This window comes from Coffea arabica, chromosome 11e, assembly GCF_036785885.1.
Source record: "Coffea arabica cultivar ET-39 chromosome 11e, Coffea Arabica ET-39 HiFi, whole genome shotgun sequence".
Lineage (NCBI taxonomy): Eukaryota > Viridiplantae > Streptophyta > Magnoliopsida > Gentianales > Rubiaceae > Coffea > Coffea arabica.
The window spans coordinates 47,797,471-47,819,557 of NC_092331.1; the positions used below are offsets into that span (position 1 = coordinate 47,797,471).

General features: G+C 37.0%; 1 protein-coding gene and 1 pseudogene across 2 annotated transcripts; both read right to left on the reverse strand.

Annotated features, from left to right (window-relative positions):
- Positions 1–1,413: 1,413 nt before the first annotated feature.
- On the reverse strand, positions 1,414–9,082 carry LOC113693053 (pentatricopeptide repeat-containing protein At5g47360-like; annotated as a pseudogene).
- Positions 9,083–9,963: 881 nt separating this feature from the next.
- On the reverse strand, positions 9,964–21,072 carry LOC113694032 (protein CHROMATIN REMODELING 19). 2 transcript variants are annotated; one of them, XM_027212882.2, is made up of 12 exons: positions 20,285–21,072; positions 20,058–20,175; positions 18,847–18,905; positions 18,500–18,750; positions 18,249–18,429; positions 15,201–15,386; positions 14,892–15,065; positions 14,644–14,802; positions 11,703–11,780; positions 11,473–11,609; positions 10,530–10,748; positions 9,964–10,417 (listed from the first exon to the last, which is right to left on the reverse strand). In XM_027212882.2, the coding sequence occupies exons 1-12, from the start codon at positions 20,858–20,860 to the stop codon at positions 10,255–10,257; spliced, it is 2,301 nt and encodes a 766-aa protein (XP_027068683.1). In that variant the 5' UTR covers positions 20,861–21,072; the 3' UTR covers positions 9,964–10,254. The 2 variants fall into 2 exon arrangements, with proteins under 2 accessions (XP_027068683.1, XP_027068684.1); XM_027212883.2 differs by having other exon boundaries at positions 18,865–18,905; positions 20,285–21,071.
- Positions 21,073–22,087: the final 1,015 nt, after the last annotated feature.

Below are 22,087 nucleotides of genomic sequence, written 5' to 3' on the forward strand. Positions count from 1 at the left end.
TATAAACAAACACTAACAAGTGGTTTCAGAGCAGGTTATAGTTGATTATTGGAAAATAATTTAGATTTAGTAATTCGTAGTTTTCAAGCTTTTAATGAAGAACTGCAATTACTTTTGATTTTGTTTTCACGGTCGCTGGCAGCAGACTCATTGTTTTCTTAAATATATGATTGTTATGTGAATATGTGAAATTCATGAATTGTGGTTCTAAGAGCATCCACAGTGGTTTACACCCTTCAGGGTGTAATCCACATGTCATATCAGCATTTCACTATCCCACATCAGCATTCCACTATTTCCTCTTTTTATTACACTCATGCATAATGGATTACACTCACAGAGTATAATAATATGGGTCCACATGGCACATCAGCTTTCCACTATCTTCTCTTTTATTATACTCTTTCCCCTCTTTTATTTTAATAATGCACAACTCATAACCCATAAATAAATAAATTTATTATTTTAAAAATGGTTATTTTTAAAAATAAATTATTGATGAGACACCTCAAATGTGAAAATATCATAATAATCCCCATTATTAATTAATAATACCCTATCTACTGAATTTAACTCCACGACATAAGGGAGTAGGAGAGATAATGGAGTAGAATATTGTGAGGTGAAATAAAAAAATTACTTTGTGTATTTATAGGAAGTAAATTAAATTATCCGTTTCTAAAATATAGCAGTTGTAAAATGGTTGGTTCCAAAAATGACCGTTGTAAAATGTTTCAAAAATTGACCAAGTAAAATGCTGTCTCATTTTGGCTATTTGGACGTTTGCTGGTGTTGTCATGCCGTTTGAGTCCCACAGCATCTTCCATGACACGCATCATCAGTATTGTGCGTGTAATTTCCATGATACGGTCTCCCATTATGCTGTCTCATTTTGGCTATTTGGATGTTTTCTGGTGTTGTCATGCCATTTGAATCCCACACATCTTCCATGACGCGCATCATCAGTATTATGCGTGTAATCTCCATGACACGACTCTAATGGGAGACCATGTCATGGAGCGGTGTAATGGGGGGAATTATCCCCCCATTATACATTGATGTGGATGCTCAATGTTGTCTTTATGTTTTCGGTCAAGTCACACCGTTGTTTCATTGTTTTGATTACACATGTAACCAAACTTTAGTCGACCTATCTATTGTTACACATGAATCTAGTGGGTTCCACGATTCATTGTTTTGCTATGACATTTTAGTTGGCCGATTCATTATTTATTATACAAATTCATTATTTACTATGATACTTCAGTTGGCCAACTTTCTCTGTATAACCAAAGACCGAGACAAAACCTTATACGAAGAGGTCGCATTTCAATGTGAATTTTTATAGGTTGATTTGGTTACACATGGTGTTTTATCTTAATGTAGATACATAAATGATAAAGCAGGTATATATAGAAGAGAAGATAATAGCAAGATATGTATAGCAAAATCTTGCCGTACAAAGTCCCTGGAACTAACTTGAACCAGAGATACAAATGATTCTTTGCATAATACAACCATTCTACCAATGATAAAAGCATCAGGTATGAGAAGCAATTTTGAGACTTATTGTGGGACCCGAGCTGCGATCTTGGCAATAACCTTGACCTCGGCTCAGCACTCGGAACAGTCTAGGCAGCAAGCCTAATAGGAATCACCGGAGGTGGATCCAAGGCGATCAAATAAAAATGACAAGATTGATGTGACTTGATTCAGTCTGACACACTAGGATAATAAGTAGCGCCGAATTACAGTATCCTATGAGATCAACATAGAGACTCGTACCCCCATGAGTAGTAACTTCATCTTTCTTCTTTCCTATGACGGGTAACTAGAAAAATCCTCACCTCCTTTACTACCGGACTCCTTAACATCTTAGGAGCCTTAGGAGCTAACTTAGGTATCGTAGTGATACCAGGGATAGAGCCCCATTTTACTCTTGATTCCATTCTTCTTGTGCCCTCAGGACTTCAGGTCAGCAGGTTCCCGTATGCATGTTTATCATATCCTTGGAGAAGCAAAAGACCAAAAGTTCTTTTCCGCAACCTTGAAATATATGGTACTAATTTCACAATCCATATGGATTTGCCTGCTGTTTTAGAGTTTGTGAGGTGCAATTATGAGTTGGGGATCACTTGTCCTAATTAACCAAAGGTTTCAAATTCGAATTGACTACTAACCACCAAAGAAAGACAAATCCTAACGTCTCCCAATGGTTTTGCTTTAACTGATCACTAAAGAAAGACAGACATTTTCTACACGATTGAAAAATATGTGCAAAGTTTGATGAATCTATGAAGAGTAGACATGGATGTCCACAGTAATGTCTCCCAATGGTTTTGCTTTAAGCAAGCAGCTGCTCTCTCCTCTCAACTCCTCATCTAAAACTCTCTGTCGAGCGTGACACATCTAAGCCACAATCAAGAAAGTTTCGTCAAAGCTATCTCACCAGCCACTTTAACTCTATAGATGAAACTCACATCTACCCAAATCTCATTTCTTACAGCAGTAGGCTCTTGGCTTGGATCATATCCATCAAGATCAGATCAGCTCTGGTTATTACAACTACAGAACCATCATAAAATGCTAAAAGATCTCAGACAGAAAACAACTTAGAGCTTGTCAAAACCAGACTTGTCAGGGGGCTTGAGGCACAGGAATTCCTGACCTGCCTATACTGAAATTCCTGAACAGCCTGCAATCAGCAGCAAACAAAGTTAACTAGAGTAATTTACATGATTAGTCCACAATTTGGATTGTAAGTAAATCCATTATGATCTTGACAAACCTGCCACTGGGAGGTTAAGAGTACCGTCGGCCGTATTGACTTCACATAATTATAGGCAACATCAGGCACATCATCTGCTTAAACTTAACCTAAAATACAAAATACCAAGCATAATGGGGAAGAGAAGTAAGAATATATGTAATCAGCAGTGACCAGAAAAGTCACATTATCAAATAACGATGGTTGTGCTGTGACCTTGACCAGCCTTACAATGGACACAAGTGCTTTATCCACACGATGCATTTTCACCAATTAAAAGCAAGAAAAGAAGGATTAGATGACAATATTTGAGTTGTATAAAGCAGTCAGTCATGTCTCATAACAAGGACAGAATTAGTGTAAAATAGTCATTTTAAATACAAGGTTGACAAGTTTGTTCTGTTTTTCACATGTCCAGTGATTCTTTCTCCACACCCAATTGCTATAGAGGACCAAAGGTGAAGAAGGTCCATTAGATATCCTGGGCATGAAATGAATAAATGCGAGCTAATTAAACACTATCAGAAACACCGTAATTAAGATTAAGGACGTGAATAAAATTGCAAGTATGTCTTCCCAGTTGAAACAACACCAATAATCTGATTAATCCAATAATGAAATATGCACTTAAAAGAATTTGGGAAGTTTGCTTACACTTGGTCAAATACGCATCCTATTATGACAAAACACTCGCCATGAACAAAATCTACAGCTCAGCAAATGTCATTGAGTGATGGCGCAAAGAGGTAATCTCATGTAGAAAGACCAAAATGGTGAATTCCATGAGCCTGCAAAATACACAATCATCAAAAGACCAAAACCTCATGAGGACAGGGATACTGCAAGCAGTGATGCATAATGCACCCGAGTAATAGTACCACCATTCACTCGAGAAAATCAACAGAACTAGTAATACTCAACTAGACTTCAAAGCTGAGACTCCTTGACACAGACACAAGAGGGGGAAGAAACAAGTAAAAAACAAAGGCACTTAAACCCTTAGAACTGTAGAAGCAGCTTTCAAAGGCTTAGCAAACTAGTGTTTCATTCTTAGAACTGAAAATATATCGACTAAAAACTGTGACCCAATCTATAGCCACTTATTTTAAATTCAGTAACATAAAGTCAAGTGCCTAGAAGAGGACAACAGCAACAGCATGAAAGTAAGTGCAGAGAGTAAAATTCTTCCGGAACATGTCAGAAGTCTAAAAACACTAGTGTGAATCCATCAAGAATCAAGCTAGCAAACAAAACAAAATGGTCGTCGGCTTGGAAGAACGATTCTAATTCACTACCATTTAATTGAAATGAAAACAAAGTCAAGATGCAGACTCTATGTAGGAAGTCTACAGGAACATACCTGAGACAGAGATGTTGGGACCAGAGTTTCGTATGGCTCATTAAGAGTGAAAACTGCACCAACGCCAAGATCCTTTAGCTGACTGACATCAGACCTGAATGGAACTGCAGCTAACAAGACAAACTAAAATAAAAGGACTTCAGTTTGCTAAACAGAAATTATACTTTTCACAACATTCATTAAAAGGCATCCCAGTATAGCATCCATTCTATGTCAAATTAACAGGATACTAATATCTATCATTGCTTGGTTGAGGAAAAAAAAAAATCATACTCTTTAACTCAGAGACCACGGCCAGTCTAGCAATTCGGCACCGTTAAGAGTCATGACAAGCTGTTGATGATCAGATTATTAACAAAACAGCATACGCCAATAACATGAATTTCCTATCTAACCAGCTTTTTGTAAACTTGTCCCGAACCAGCTTTATCACTCGTGGTTCAAATACATGGTTAGTTATCCCTCAAAATAATCTTCCCAAATTTCCAGAACAATGCAATGCTTGAATATTCCCTATTTTTTGGTCATTTACACATTATAAACAGCAAAAACATTTCAACCCCTAGATATGCAAATTGCCAGTGCTAAAATACCCATTGGAGACTAGCTGGTGACAACATTCAAAACAAACAATCAAAGCTATAAACGTAATAAATAAAATGATAGAAAATAATTCTACAAAAATTTGCATATAGTATACCTCATCAATCCAATCCCACTGCCAAAATTCGGCCTGGACTTTATTCCTAACAACATTATACAGCGAAGTTCGATAAAATAAAGCCCATGCCCCTGCTCCGACTAAAACCTTCTTCGTATTCCACACCACAATATCTTTTTCTCCTTTGCTTCCATATTAGCTTTCTATTTTGCTTCTTGTTCTTTCATCTTCACAAATGATAAGATCAAAACATAGAAAACAAAATTACAAAATCCATTTCATATGGAGTTGGAATCTCATAGTGTAAATCTAGACTCAGCAAATACTATTCATCGTAAACATACATGATTTGCACCTTACAGTTACAAAGTTCCATAAGTTATCCATGATAAGTTACAATTTATTAACAACATTGTACGTGGTTCAGAATAACTGGATCAACAATTATCCAATCCCAGATTGTCCTTGTTTACACAGCAAAGTTTCCCAGTCCGATACCACATCCTAGCATGAAGAATCCATTTCCTGCAAAACTCCGGGCGCTGTTATATCACATTATACTGTTTCCAGTTCCAACTACATGAACAGATACCTTGTCCGGAAACATAATAAGAAGAATGATTTCACTATAGTAGTTGTTGACGTCTTGTCATCAATCTGAACTATTTGTTGACTTCTTGTCATCAATCTGATTCCAGCTAAAATGCCAGATATTGACTGCTATGCTCTCGCAATATCATTATAAAGTGACATATCAAGTTATCGACATTGCAACTGGCTGAACGTGCATTGTCAATTACTAAACTCACCTTTCAAAAGGCTTCTACAACTCTAAGTCCAGCTATGGGATTTTCGCTAGTTCAAGAGGTGGTTGCACTGCATCAGTCTTCAACCAAAGAAAACAGTAACTCTTCATAAGTAATCCCTCTATTTTCAGTCCCCCAGAAGGAACTGAATCTCTATACCTGGAAATAGCAAAACATTTTAGTCCACTTCAACTAATCAACAGATAGCAAGTCAACCAGTACAGCAACAAGGAGAAGCAAGAAATTGTAGTGTCAGATATACAACATCTTAGAGCACAATTTCTAAGGAACACCAAGATGTAATTTACCAAAAGTCTGACTGGACTCAAAATGCTCAAAGTGCTTAGTTCCCAAACTTCAAAATGACAGGCTGATGTACTAACCACAATAATCAAGACTGACGAAAAGTTAGAAAGCATTTGGTGACAATGAGCATTATTTGTCCATAGCGTTCAGATCATCTATTTGAACAGACTTCTACCAATAGTAATCACTTACTGAAAAGTCTGAGACTGGAAAAGTATTGCAGCAAGCTGGAGGTTGAAAATGTGCAATTTCCCTTTCTACTTCCCCCCTTGTTGTGGCAAACATATCGAGTACTTACATTGGAATCTGGAACAAAATACATTAACTTGCTTTTTCTTATGTTTCCCTGAAAACAATGCTTATCCAAAAAAAGCCTAGGCTGGGGGGTAGGGGTACTCTTCTAAATCACTTCTAGAACAAAATCGGCCAGGTGGTCCAAAGTTACCCACTATATCCAGAAAGGAAAATTGAATGGTTTAACAAGTCTGGGGGACTCCCATAAAACCAAATCAGCAAATATGTCCAAACTTACCCAGTGTATCACAAAAAGAAAGATGCTAAAACTTGTCCGACATTCTTACAGCTCCAGATTTTGTTCAGTGATCCCAGAAAGCAATTTGAAAACCAAAAGCAACAATCCTGCCAGTCAAAATATCACAACAATTATTGAAAACATAAAGCATATTTACCATTTAGATTTAAGCATGCATGACACTGGCATATGAATCCCCACAAGTGAAAAACGAGCTAAGAACTTGGTGATAAACTATAGTTGAAAAATTAAGAATAGACCCCCAAATACTGGAGATCATTTGTATGCAGGATGACTTAAAAGCAGACTGTTGATCAATTTTATCCCTTGATTATCAAGACTTATCATATCAGATGATTAGATATAAACATGTAATTCCATGTTGGATAGATAAAGCTACCTATAGTAGGGGTAATTAGAATGTCCAAATGACTTTTGTGCAGTCATGCATATGTACATCTATTTTAGCTCAAAGATAATCCTAGACAATTTCTAATTTGATTTTGAAAGCCTTTAACGAATTTACAGAAGATTACTAGTTCAGCATGTATGAACCCAGGATCTATGATCCTGAAAAGGCCCATTGCAGCTAATCCTAGGTGTCAGCAAAACAGTCCCTTGACATAAGCCTTCCCACATTCTTTCATTTTCCAGATCCTACGGAAACTGTCACAGATTATGATAGTAATATGATCTATCAAAAGATTAAATCAATTTACAACAACAATGTTTTAACTTGGCAGCAGTATAATAAATGTGCTCCTTGTCACAGATTTCCTGTCATCAACTTTCCAGCAACGATTTTAGAGAGAACAAGACTACCAAAAAAAATACTGCTCATCTGACACGGATTGCAACAAAAAAGAATAAAAGAGAATTCACAAGACACCTATTTCAAAAACTTAAAGCTGAGTAAAAAATTGGAAAACAAGAAGAGTAACAGATCCAGTAGATAAAAGTCTCACCATCTAAAACTGATGCAATGAGGGTTGTCTTCAAATAACTGCAACAAGACTATGATAGCCTCAAATATAAGCACTTCATGGTCAGCCCGTTCAAATTTTATTGGTCCTTGATAGCAGAATTTTCCAGAGACAGGTCCTTCCCCTTCCACGCTATCTGCCTCCTGATCGCCAACAATTTGCATGCCGTACATGAAGTCTCATTACTCTCACTTGGTACTAAACAAAGCCAATTAAAATGCAAAAGGAAAAATAAATTGACCATCTCTCCATGGTAATGTATATAGCATCTGAACATAATGCTGTCAAGTTCAAATGCCAAGCTACAAATCAGCTGCAATATTCCACAGCCAGCCAATTTTTTATTCAAATTTCTGCAATGGGAGTAAACTTTAGCACCTTTTGGAGTACACAGATGGAAAAAGTGCATGTTCTTTATCAACTACTGATCCTAGAGATCTGGGAAACCAACCCTTCATCAGAATTCCTAAGATGTTTAACCTCAGCTTCTACATAAAGAGCTTGTAGCTGGACACCTCTCTCCACCATTAGCTTGGCAAGTTTGGCAGCTTCAACCAAATATGTTTCTTGACAAAGTCCAACCAAAAGAATCGAATGCATGTCAGTATCAATGATTACATTTCCAGACTTCTCAATCCCTTCACACAAGCAGAATGCATCAAGCCACCGCCCTAGCAAAAAAAGCTGCCTCAAAATGGTACTTGAAGCTGCACCATCAGGCCTTAGTCCTGGAACCAAAATCTTCCTGAAAACCGTCTCTGCCTCCTCAACTTTTCCAATCTGCCAGAGCGACAATGCAAGAGAACTATAGCATTCATCATACAATGCACTCTCTCCAGCAACTTTATCAATAACCTTATAAGCCTCCTCTACACGCCCCTACAAAGCCCCTTGATCACAACACTCATTGTGGTTCTATTAGGCTTACATCCAAAAACACTCATTTGATCTAAAATCCCCAATGCATCAATAGACTGACCCTTTTTGCAAAATCCCTGAATCACAGCTGTATAAGTAACCAAACTCGGCTTAGAATCCCCACTTCCTTTTTCCATTTCCCTCAACAACTCCATTGCCCTCTCCAAACTCCCAAACCTACAAATCCCATCAAGCAGTGCCGAATAGACAACTGCATTGGGCACACAACCATGCACTTTCATCGCCTTAACAAGCCGAAATGCATCTTCCACCCTACCAATATCAGATAAACCCTTAAGTACCGTAACGTATACGACCATATCTGGATAAAGATCAATCAAACCCATCTCTCCCATCAATTTCATTGCCTCACCAACTTCCCCCTTTGCACAAAACATAGCAACAACAACATTATATGTAGTCGTGTCAGGCCTTCAATTAAATTCCTTCATTTTCCTCAATACCCACAACCCCAAGTTTGCATCTTTAGCCTCTCTACACAAACACAACAACTTCTTAAACATCTTAACACTAACAGTACAATTTTCCACCCTAGAGGCATCAATAACATCATTAATAATTTGTGGGTTTTGCTTAATTTCCAGTAATTTGCAAGCTTGGGCATACGTATATGCAGAGTGCCTATATTTGGGTTGAAGGCCAGCCCAGATAAAGAATCTAAGACCCATTTGGGGTTTATCAACTGAGCATCTCTGCAGAACTTCATTTATGTATGCTTCAGTTTGATTTCACCTTTGTCGAGGGATTTTTTGACGTTAGGTTCGTTTTTCTGCAAAAGCGTCACATAAGTTTTTCTACTGATGATGCAGATGTGGAGAAAAGAACGAAATTTGAAATCGAAAAATCAGGTCCTTTTAATGATGAGAGGGAACGTGAAAGAAGAAACATTTTTTTAAGGGTTTTATCCGATACAAAGACGGGGGAAAAAAAAACGAAACAACCAAAAAAATTAGAGAAGAAACAAAGAAAAGGCTTAAGAGCTCTTGGTACAACTTGCCTGAAGAAGAGTTAAATGCACCTCTGGCGAGGGTAATTAAGTTAAACTAGTTTTATGGCCTCGCGCGGGTGCAAGTTTGAATGGCTAATGATGGAGTCCTTGCTAAGTGCAACTTGGAAATGGAGAGAGGGCTGCTTCAAGCGTAATTGTTTTTTTAATTTACCAAAAAAAAGGACCTGTTAAGTGCAACTGCAAATGGAGGGAGAGGTGCTTCAAGTGTAATTAGTAGGTTTCTACAGCCCCTTTACTGTATCGATGATTTCAAGGGAAAGAAAGTAGCAGACAAGAAAAACAAGCAGACGTATAAACAAGGAGAAAAGGTTAAATTGTCCTAAAGACTAAAACATCAAATAGAGTGGCACAGTGCCTATTTAATAATTTCAGATGATAAAGTGCAACTGGGGGTAAATCCAAGGGGTTTAGTGCATTTAATCTTTTTTTTTTTGTGTTGATTTCAAGTAAACCTTTTAGGTACACAGAATAGCACAAAACAATATGAGACATTACCAGCTTGTACTTCTTGATCATTCCCGAATCTTGGGACTCAAAAAATCAAGAATTAGCATTTATGGAAACAAAGAAAATGCGAGAGAAAAGTAACTGCAAAACCGGTTAAATCCACATTTTCACTGTGTACCCATTTTTCGATTTTTACTCACCAAAGGAAAGATGGATGGAGCCTGCCTGCCATATGCATCATCTATTACTATAAACAAAATTTTGCTGCTATAAGTTACAACAATGCAGCTTATGCAAGTCTCCGTACAATGTTCTTTCTCAACTTGCAATCCCTTCCTAACCTCTCAGGACAAGTTAGAAAGTCACCACAAAAAAGGGAAAATACGAGGCGGAGAGGAGGATAAGGGAGAAACTGTATTTGAGTCCTAATACCAGATTGTGATTTTAGCCAAGCAACAGGGATGATAAAATCTCTCCCATTGTCTTATCGGGCACCATACCTTCATCCTCAACTTCTACCCCAGACTGTAATACGGCAGCATCTAGCGTTAACTTCCGATTTGCAATCTCAAACACATTTTCATCAACAGTATCCTTTGTCACTAACCTTAAAAAGATATCAAAGAATATAATGTTAATGGGTAACGTCAAACAAATACAAAAGGTACTTTGAATAAGCTCAACAATGAGTAGCAGCAGCTTAGGACATGGAGGATCACCTATATACTGTAACCGGTTTTGTTTGTCCAATGCGATGACAACGATCTTCAGCTTGTCGATCTATCTGTGGATTAAAATCCATGTCATGTATTATGACAGTGTCAGCTCCAGTCAAGTTTAAACCCTGTCCGCCTGCTCGTGTTGAAAGCAAGCACACAAATATAGAAGAGTCCTTATTGAAGGTATCAACTATTGTTTGCCTTTCTGTCACCTGAGTGCTGCAGAGTATATAAGCATAAACATGATTATTGAGTCAATTCCTGACAGAAGAAAAGTATTAAAAGTAATAACACCCACCGCATTAACATTTGAAAACATATATTTGCAACAGCCTTGCATAAAGTGCATGACATATGTAAGCCTAGTCTCTACAGTATGCGTATTACTCCCTCCATCCCGATCAATTGGTCGTGTTTTGGGAATCCCACATTTTTTCAACAGTGCTCAGATTTCAAAAGGTTACGGGTTATGTTCCAAGAATGCCCTGCTTGAATTAGTATGCAGCCTGACGTGTTGCTCCATTCAAGGTAGGATAGAGTGGTGATAAGATTGAGGGATCCATACCTATGATATGTTTTCAAGCTCTTTTGGAGAAAGTGCAATGCACGAATCCTGCTAGTTCGAACGTGACACACACACACCCTCAAATGGAAATTCTCTATTTCATAGGTGAAATTTGGGGCCCACTAAGATATAAGAATCTTGCTGTAAGATTTAAGGGCATCAATGGAAATCAGTGGAAGTTTTTATTGCCATTATTGGTAAGTGACATTAATTTTGGGACGGACTGAAAAGTAAAGTATGACACTTCTAATTGGACAGAGGGAGTAATAGAAACCAGCCCAACCGCACAAATTTCTAGGGACATTCCTTTCAAGCCAAATTATCACAAACTTGCTAAATTGGACAAAATTATAGCAGGAAGAATGCTGGTGTCAGTACCTTCCATCAAGACGCCTGTACGTGACCCCAATAACATCCAAGGTCCACTCCAAAATATCAAGCATCGACGTCCATTGGCTAAAAATAAGAACACGATGCCCTTCATGCTGTAGAATGGGGAGGAGTTCGGCTAATGCCTATGCCATAATTGATACAACCCAAATCATCATGAGTGCAAGATAGACAACGCTTTACAAGCATAACTTCCAAGGCACCCAAAAAGAACATACCTGACACTTTGCAGAGGCCATTACATGCTCATCTGAGAGAACTCCCTTGCCATCTGCATCTCCATGATAGAGCAAAAGCTGCAGGAAAGGCATACAAAGTTTATATAATATCAATAACAACACAAGCTGGAAAACCTTCCAAACCAATCAATGGCCATTTAATCAATCAACACTCAAAAGTCCAAAAAAGTAAATCATATCAAGTCAAGAAATAATAAAAACTTTATCCACTACAAACCACCCAAGAAATGTTTGACTGATGAAATCATATTTGTGTTAATCTCCTGACAAGAAAGCTTGTCCTTCCAGCCGCCACATGCTATTTAGAAGGGAGGCAACATTCCAGAATTATTGCTCATAACCACCAATCAGCTATCAATATCAACTGACCACATCACCCTTGACAAACATGCATGAAAAGTTTGGCTATTAAATATAACAGCCATGAAAATAAGCAAGAAGCAACTACAAGAACCAAAAAGCACTAAAAAAAAAACCAGAAACTAAATGACACTGACTTGGCCAGTTGGCCTTCAAGTCAACTTCTTTTTATGATCCAATAAGCAAATGCACGATTAGGATTTTTAGGTTTAGAGTTCTTCCTGTACCATACTGAATCTATATCATTCTAAAACACCCAAGCTCTCATTTTCAAATTTTATTTGCTTGCCCAGTTACTTGCAGTCTACAGTTGCTTGAATATTAAAGCAAAACCACTGCTATTAAAACAATAGAAAGCAAGCAATAGCATTTTAATGGCCTATTCCATCTGAGTAATATCCAGCACCCAAGCATCTTCGATGAATAGTAACCAAAGTAGCTAATTACATAGCACATTTATTTGCAATCTTTTGCTTTATTCTACATCCATGCAATTTACTTTATTCTCCACTGATACAACTTACTGTAGCCTTTAAAATATAGATAATATTCTATATACTCAACAACCACGCCTATTTCAGCAGCCATAATCTTGTAAATGGTACTTTAGTGCAAGTAGGGCAACATTTCAAATTATGAAACAGGCTCCATTCACAATCAGTGTCTAGAGAACCTCAAATATTCTCGTGTGACCAATCCAAAGAATGATTGGTTTTATAGCGATACATCAGCCAAATCATTGTGAAATATTTGGATATCAATAATACTAAATAACTATGCCTGCACTTTTGCCATTGGCCATGACGACTACAAGTGGGGCCACTATAGCATCAGGTGGCACAAGTTGAACCTGGTTTATTTACTCAATTATAGAGTTCAATCTGCAGGTCGATTCTCACGTCGCGATTCATACCTTAGATACTACAATACACAAACCCGAACATTCTTGCGTTAAAAAAGATATCTGTCACCTTCTTTGCCTTCCCTTATGCTCTTTAAGCTCCTCCCATCATAATTAATAATGCATCTAGTTTTATTTGCTCTTAACACGAATTCTTCCACGGCTCTCTATCCTGCCAACAACTAAGTAAACTCATTGTCATGGCACTCTACTGAAACTTCTATAGCCAGACCCGGCAGTCTTTTCTTTGCCCAGTAAGACCAGCATGCTCCAACTCATCTCTAACAGGAGTCAGTCTTCATAATGCACATGACTGCGAGAGGATTTCTCAGGGAAGCATTCTCGAAATTGACTTGCTCTTGGCCGGAAGTTGATGCCAAACTCACTTCTCATATTTCTGTTCTCTTCTTGTTTTTAACAAGCTTTCCACTCCTTTACAAATGTTATTACTGACAACTATTGATGGCTTGGATGGTTTAGAAGCAACTTCTCATTGTAATGATTTGGTGAGACATGCTAAGTTGCATAATAATATATGTTAGAGCAGGTTCTTTCACAAAAAAAATTTTGGGCATACATTCCAGGCATACATTTCTTATGGAGAACAGAAAGAAAGGTGATAATACTAGCGACTTTACAATAAGTAGCAAGTGGTAGAAGAAAAAGAGCTTTGACGAGGCAGATGAAGTTAGGTTCACGCCTAGTAACAATTCAAAAAGATTATAGACACTCCTTCAGCTAGCAGCAGAAAACAATGGTTTTAAGCACAGTTATTGGTACAGTAAATATTACTACTGTGGAGTAACTAAGCAAAGGAGAACAAAAAGACTACCAAACTAAAATATCCTTGAGCAGAATCCTACTATCATGAGGTGTTGAAATGTAGTAGCTAAAATGCACAACAGATCAATTCCCAGACTCTTCCAAGACATCTCAGCCTTCAAATAGCACTCGAGTATATTTCAATAACTGAACTAGACCTCTTATTCAGAAATTCTGTAAACTTCCTCTGATGAACAGATGAATATAAATACCCACGATTACTTACACCCAAGTGATCCACTTCTGAAGCTAGCTCACAGCATATCCAAAACCAGTGACACATCTCTTTGAACCACGTTGTCTTTTCTACGATGAATTGCATAATATTCGTCCTGGCATTCCAAAGTCATTTGTATCTAACCATTCTCTTGCCATTGCAGATGGTTAAGGATCCAAAAACAATTTATTAAATTTTTGCTGATTGTACAAGTAGAGTATTACGTACTGCTTTCCAGTTTCCAAAAGTGAAATCCCCTTTATCTTTTTGTCTTACAAACTTAATTTACACAATTAAGTCCTATACTTATCAAGAACATTTAGGGTCATGAGAGAAAATCATTTATACAGATAATTCACAGAGGCGACAAATCATGAGATAAGAGTGCATATTTTATGAAAGTAAGAAAGTTGAAATCCTCAGAAATCACAAGCAAGATGTTTCCAAAATTTAACAGCAATAGAAGTTATAAAAACAAAAATGTAGGTCACATCTTCCAACTATTCCGTATGCAAGAATAATTATCATAGCGTAAGCACAACCTTAGCAAGGCAAGAGCAAAATATTCTGAAAGAGGGGAAAACAATAAAATACCTGAAAGAGGGAAGAACATAAAATACCTGATGAATTGAGAAGTCACTGTAATTCTTAAGCTCCTCAATCACTCGGTCCAAGGTACATTCAAAGCCAAATACACCTTTTGGATGCAAAGCTTTAGCAAACCGAACAACATCATCATCTGTGTAAATGCGCCTCACCAATAGTGGATGATTTGCAATCTGCAACAAAGAAAGTTAACCGTTTACAAAACAACGGGTTATATGGTTGCACATGAAGACACTTTAACTGCAGGAAAATTTGATAACACCTTACGAAATTCAAGAAAATAGTTTGAAATTTGTCTTCGAGGCAAAATTCTAGCAACACTATTTAAATCGATTTTTGCTAACTTTGAAATACGAGCTTGAGAAATTGCCCGATAATTGTCAATTGCTTCTCTGTAAGCGTCTGCTTGTAGATTTTCCATCTTCACATACTCAACCTGCAACAACAACTCAGGTTCCATTAGTAAAAAGTAACAATAGAAAGAGCTAAATTACAGGGGCTTAAGTCAAAAAAACTATTGCAAAAACTATTGTGTCGTTTGAACCAAATAAGCACCAAAAGTAAGACATACCTTTTGGGTCTTTGGGACTAGCTGCTGCATTACATCAGATTTTAATCTTCTCAATATAAATGGACCCAAGATAGACTTTATTTGAGCAATCAAGTCTCTATCTTCTGCATTCAGAAGCTTCCTCAGATCAACATCTCCAGTAGCAAAGAGATCAGGCATCATGAACTCCAACATTGACCATAACTCCTGCAAATGCAAACATGACTGAGCAGAGCACTCCAAAAGCAAACAAAAGCATACTGACAACAGTCAACAACAAAAACTCATTTAAAATGAAAAGTTCAAATTATGGTGAGAATTAAATACTACATCTCAGCACAAAGAACTTCCTTGGGGTGATAAGAAATCCTACAAGATGGTAGCAAGTACAGCAATCATACAGCTATTTTTTGCTCCTTCAGTCTTAGACAACATATCAACCATCAGATATCATGTCACTAGCAACAGAAATTGGAGAACATTGATATTTCAATGATGTTTAATGTGTTCAGTATACCAATCAAACTGTGTTAGACAGAGTGGCAATAAACAACAATGAACAAATAATTCAAGAGAGTTAGATGATCAGATTTCTTGATTTCAGCTCAAGACACAGAGTCCTTTCAAAGTAGACTATCCAAAAACATAAGGCATGGGTGATATGACTACTTAAACACTCTTAAGGACTGCATGGTTGAAGGAAGAAATAGAAGAAGATTTACTATGCTCAACGGATAATAAAATGAAATCAAAGTTGAAGCTTATAAATACATGAAACAAACAGAAAATAAACAAGATAATTGAACTTAGGATCAAATGGCTCATCAAGCTAGTTAAATATCATTTTTGCAACTTTCAAGCTGAAAATAAAGGCACAGAATCATAATGTTTAATTTACTGAACCAAGAGAAACATAAAAGGAAAATGAAACATATTGAGGGTCATCCATGAGGACATAAATTACCAAGCTTAAACATTTTAGTGTAAAAAGGAGTAACTTCATGTTGACACTAGATGCAAATTAACAAAGCCAAGAAAGACGATATTTCATGCGGTAGAATGCATCAGTTGGGAGATTTAAAAAAAAAATATTTCCAGCCAAATTACCCACGGCAAACTCAAAAAAAAGAAGTCTACCTTTCTTCATCCTTTTGATGAACAATGATCTTTGATGAACAATGATCTCTGCTCATAAGCACATAAGCAACAGGATTACAGGGGCTAGGGTAAAAGATTCTGAGGTATGGGAAATCACAGCAGGCAATGACTACAAAAAGGTAGTGCACAAAAATGAATGGGACATTGAAGAGCTAGCTAGGTTTGCAGAAGACGTCAATTTTCTTCCGAAGGCATTGTCAGTTGAGGTTTCAGAGACCGGGCGCAAAATGTTATTGGCATCCATGCAGTGGAATGATTGCATGCCTACAACAAAGCGGCAATGCATGCGAAGGAACTGATTTTACTCATGGTGGAGCCAGTGGCAGTGATAGAGGAAGGTGGAGGGCAAGCTGATACATGCTCAGCACTATTGGGTGCTGCAGAAGCTAAATTTTGTGGGGACTTTCCTGGTGTCCCCTGATGAGTGGTGAAAAACAATCCTTGGAAGGAGGGCAGACACCTTGTGTCAAAGATCTACAATGATCCAATTATCTCCAGGTGATTGCAAAAATGATGCTTCTTTATAGGGAAGTGGATCTCAATATTTCAGCACAATGTCAGAATGCTATCAACAAATATTATCGGCATCGAGCATGGTTTAAAGTAGAATGGACGAACAAGGAGATGATAGTTATGTGGAGTATCAGAAAGCAATACGAAATTACATTTGGTCAAAATAGGCAATGAAAAAGGTGTCCTTGTTTGACATCCGGTGCAGGATTAAATCAATCAAGGTAGCATCTGCTAGAATATGTCGGAAGTGCGAGAGATAGGAAGGGGACTCTGGTGGATAATATTGAGATTTTACATAATGTGCAGTGACATTGGAGCCAGTGCTCAGAAGAACTAGCATCATGGTAGGTGGAATGCCAGAAACTTATATTATAAGTCTACATGGTTAAAGCTGACGGCTAGTGAAATCATAAAGTTTTATGAAGAAAAAAGGCTAGTAGAAGTTTCCAGGAAGAGAATGCCAGGACTTCATCATAAGGATTAACACCCTTACAGAATTCTAGAGTAGAAAATGCAGTCCCAGTGAAGCTGCTCAAAGTAGCCTGATGACTGGGCCAATTCAGAATCATAAACATTTGTGAACATGTTTGAATGTGAAACCAGATAATTGCACCAGTGTTAACAGCTTGATTTTTGAGGAAACTTTTTTATTTTTCTTCTTCTAACTTCTCTCAAGACTTCTCCATCAATTTTGACTGGAGCCTCATGGATTGAGCTGGTGCATGCCAATGGAACTGAAGCACACTTCTCAAATTGGAAATATACAAGAAAGGAGGAAGGGAGAGGATAGGAAATTCCATAGCCTGAATACCAACCCTATCTGCACATCCAGAAGTTACCAAAAACAACAGAAAAGATTTTGGTTGCTATGAAAGGCCAGTTCATCTACCGGGAGCAGAGTTTTCAACACACTTTCATAGTGGAATCATGAAAATTATGCTCCTGACATTTGGTTTGGTCAACTGAACTGAGTGACTATATCTTTGCACAGGCATATAAGATTGTCATAAATGAAGGTAAAACTCTTGATGCTATGCAAGCGAAATCTAACAGCTTTCTGGCACAGATTCATATACTTGCATCAGCACATGCTCACTTGAAATAAGAAAAATTATGGATAGTGTAAACCTATAAACAGACAATTACATACTAAATTCACATATGTGTGTACATCTTTTGTGGATATTGTAAAATTTACTTACTGTTAGATGTCTTCTAAGTTTTATTCGCAAGCAGAAGCATACATAACATTATCAAAACAAGTTTCGGCTTCTTTCATATTCTCATTTCCATTAACAATACCAACAATAACTTGAAACAAAAGTTAACCATCATGCTAAGCATCAAAAGACAGATAAATAATCAAAGAAATTACATGAAAAGCAGCAGTTACCATACATGCAGGTCATTTTGTAGTGGTGTCCCAGTAAGCATCAAACGCTGCTTTGCTTTCCGTGCAACAGACATCAAATTTTTCCATCTAAAGCTATTTTTGTCCTTCAGTGCATGAGCTTCATCCATTAGCACACAACTCCAGCACCAATGTTTCAAAATTTTGCGATCATCTTTCTGCTGTGCACTGTTCATGACTACAATATCAGCAAAAATGTGAAACTTGTAGAGTTTTATAATTATATTGTGGAGCTAACCTGTGTCGTTCAAAAATGGAGTAACACACAAGAATAACATTAAAAGGAGGAGGCAATCCCGCCTTTGAAACATAGCTCAATTCCTTTGAATAAGCTGACCGAGCTGCACCATGATACTGGAGCACATTAAAGGATGGACACCATTTTTTAAGCTCTCTTTCCCAGTTCTCAAGAACCGAAGCAGGACAAACAATCAGGTGAGGACCAGAATCACCTTCCAGGTGCTTCAGCAATGTTAAATATGTAATAGCCTGAAAAGGTAATGTTAAACTTGACAATAAACTATAGCAGATTGTCAAAAGAAATGAATTTAAACAGCTCAGAAAAGAAGAGGGAAAAGAATATACCAACAGAACCAGAAGTACCTGAATGGTCTTACCAAGACCCATCTCATCTGCCAAAATAGCTGCATCAGAAGAAATGAAAAGGAATGAACTTAGTTCCATTCAAAATTAGCACCTACAGCAATTGCAAACTTGCTAGTTAATATGATAAAGAAATCAGAATGACTCCTTTGTCAAGCACTTGCAAACTTATAGGAGTCTCTGAATTTCAATTTACCGCATTGTAAAGAAAGAAAGTAGGAGTCTCTAACTGACACACACTAACTTTGTATTACAGATAAGGAAGCAATAATACCATATGGTTAGTTCAGGACTCACAAATTGCCTATCAAAATTTCTTGTACTGCACAACCAAATGGCGCATTGGAAACATAGGTGTTTCATCCTTTCACCAATGGTTGTACTTTTGAACATCCATCCAACCACAACATAGGTTTATTACACCGAACAGTTCACAGTTCAACACTTGACAGCCCTATTCCTCAATATACAGAATGCTGCTGACAGCTAAACCTAGATTGGCAACATGTCATCACAAAATAATTTATCATGCTCAAACATGAGCCACACTCCCTTTATCAAATCACATCTCTTAGTTGACTGAGCATGGGTAATAAAATAGTGTTGAATCTACCATATGTTACTACAAGAAAGCATGTCAAATGCCTTCTTCAAATTCTATTCTCATTAAAGACACTTGAACTGCCAACCTGACTCCTTACCACAAGCAAAAAAACATCTTCCATGGAGGGACCACAATAGACCAACAAAATGCAAACCCTAATTCATCATTCTCACCTTTCCTCCGAAGGTTTAAGCTCAGTGCTAAGCATGCCAATGAAACTCAGCTTGCCATCTTGAAAGATGCATACCATTACAGTTCATTTGCATCCTTTCACTCTTAACTAGAAATGTACTAGGTTTTACTCGTCACTCATCTTTCTGTTTAAAGTTTACCTAAACTCAAAATGGTTGACGAAAGCTAAATCAAGTAAACGGAGAAATTTCCAATTCACAATTTCTACATCATATTGTTGTGAATTTTCTCTAGCTAAAAGAGCCTCACACCACTTTAACCCCCCCCCCTCCCCCCACACACACACAAACACACACAAAAAAAACGCACGCAAAAAAAATAATACGTGTAAACTATCGTCAATCGAGAAATAACTAAACGACCATTTTCAATCAAGAAATGTTACACATATTTTTACCTCCCCCAATTTTCTTTCTATACAAAAGAAGAAGAAAATTGACCCCAACCAATTGGTAAGGTTTTAGCACTGGCTGAAATTCGGAGTCTGCGCCACCACACGCCTCCTCCACGTCATCCTAAACCAAGCCATATTAAAACAAAATAAAATTAAGAAAAGAAACCAGAATTCAAACTTTCATTGATCCGAGAAATTAATTTGTATAAACATAAAATCATTTTACTCACCTGAGTGACGATTCTAAGTGAAGAATTCTCCTCAATTTCAGAGAAAGTATCACAGGCAGCAGCGGTTGTACCGTACAACTCTCTTCTCAGCTCAGCTGAAATCTTCCCACACTTCTGCAACGCTTTCTTGATGACGTCATTTTCCTCCTCCTCCTCCTCCTCAAAAGAATCACTCAATTCATCATTTTCCTTACTATTACTAACAATTTTTTCCTCCTCTTCTTCTTCTTCATCATCATCGATCACAAATCGACGGCCGCGACTGCTGGTTGAAGTTTTCACACTTTTCCTACTTCTGTTACTCACCTCAAGGTCCACGTCATCATCCTCCAAATTCTCACAACCATTTTCTTCAGAAGAAGACTCCACTATCTCAATCAAATCACAGCTACTCAAATTATTTCCCGAATTATTAGAATAGGCGAACGATTCAATCGGAGGAGGCGCCGCCCTTGGCCGTGGCTTCGACGACGTCGCATCATCTGAATTGATGACTCGCGAGAATTTGAACGAGTGTTTGGACCATACCTCCTCGTCGGAGCTCAGTTCCAAATCATCGATGCTCCGTCGCGTCATTTCCTAAAGCCCTAGAATAAAGATTTTCTCCGGAGAAGAAGCAGAGAGAAAAGGAAATTTGTTTTTATTTTTTATTAATTGATATTCTTTTTCTTCTCTGGTTTATTTATATACCATCCCCGTACCCTTGTTGAAAGTATACATAGATTTCTTTTCTGTTACCTTTTGAGAAGGGAAAGGAAAATGAAAGATGCCGCCATTGTCTACCATTCAGTCTTTGTATTTTGTATTTTTTTTGGGGGGAATAAAATTAGAAATTGACATTTGTAATGGTATGGGATACCATTGAATTAAAACAACTAATACATTTAATATATGTAGAGCTAAATTACTTAATTATGATTGTAACAATATCCATGCACCATGAATAAAAGTGTACACATGAATGAAAAATGCATATTTTGATGAATATAAGTATACATCAAAACGTGCGCGTTTAAATATATGTATGTTGCATATGTATATTCAACGCACAAGTGTTAGTATGTGCAAAAAGAAGTGAATTTGTAATTTTAGTTATAATGAATATATTTTTATAATTTATGGACTATAACTTATACCTCATTTAAAAATTGTCTAAAATTTACACCTTACTTGTAAATTTCCTCCTTTCTTGTTCCCTTTTTCCAAATTTCCTTTTTTTGAGATGTGACACATTTGGTTCTTCAACATTTAATTTGTACTAGAAAATCTTTCAATTATTCATTCATAGACTTCTTTATATTTGGAAAATAATACGATTGGACAACATGGAAGGAAATAAATTTGTGAAAAAAAATTTAATTTTGTAAAATCACCATTGTCATCATCACTCCAACTACTGTTCTTACATTGCCCTAATCTCTTCATCTAATTGAAATAAGGAGCCTAAGAAGAATGATTCTTTTAAGGCCTATATTGAGTGTTTTGAAGAGAAAAGAATGGAAGAGAAATTGTAGATTATAAGAGAAAAGAATGGAATAGAAGTCATTTTCAAGTCGCTTGGGAGTTCAAGAAATAAATATATATACAATGTATCTATACAATATATAAAATTAGAGTGTCATTTTGGTGTAAACAATTTTGGTTATTTTTTGAACTTTCAATTTCACTCTTACAAAAAAAAATTAACTTTTATCCTATAATCTAGGGAAAAATCCGCTTTTCATCCTCAAACTTTGTGACGAAGACACATTTGGTCCCCAAACTTTTCGTCAGAACACATTGAGTACATAAATTAAAGATTTT

Coding starts and splice junctions, on each gene's coding strand:
- LOC113694032 (XM_027212882.2), bottom strand. CDS start 20,860: ATGACGCGACGGAGCATCGATGATTTGGAACTGAGCTCCGACGAGGAG. Junction 18,906..20,057: donor TAGAAAGAAAATTGGGGGAG/GTAAAAATATGT, acceptor CTTCTGATGCAG/CTATTTTGGCAGATGAGATG. Junction 15,387..18,248: donor CACTACAAAATGACCTGCAT/GTATGGTAACTG, acceptor TTGCATTTGCAG/GAGTTATGGTCAATGTTGGA.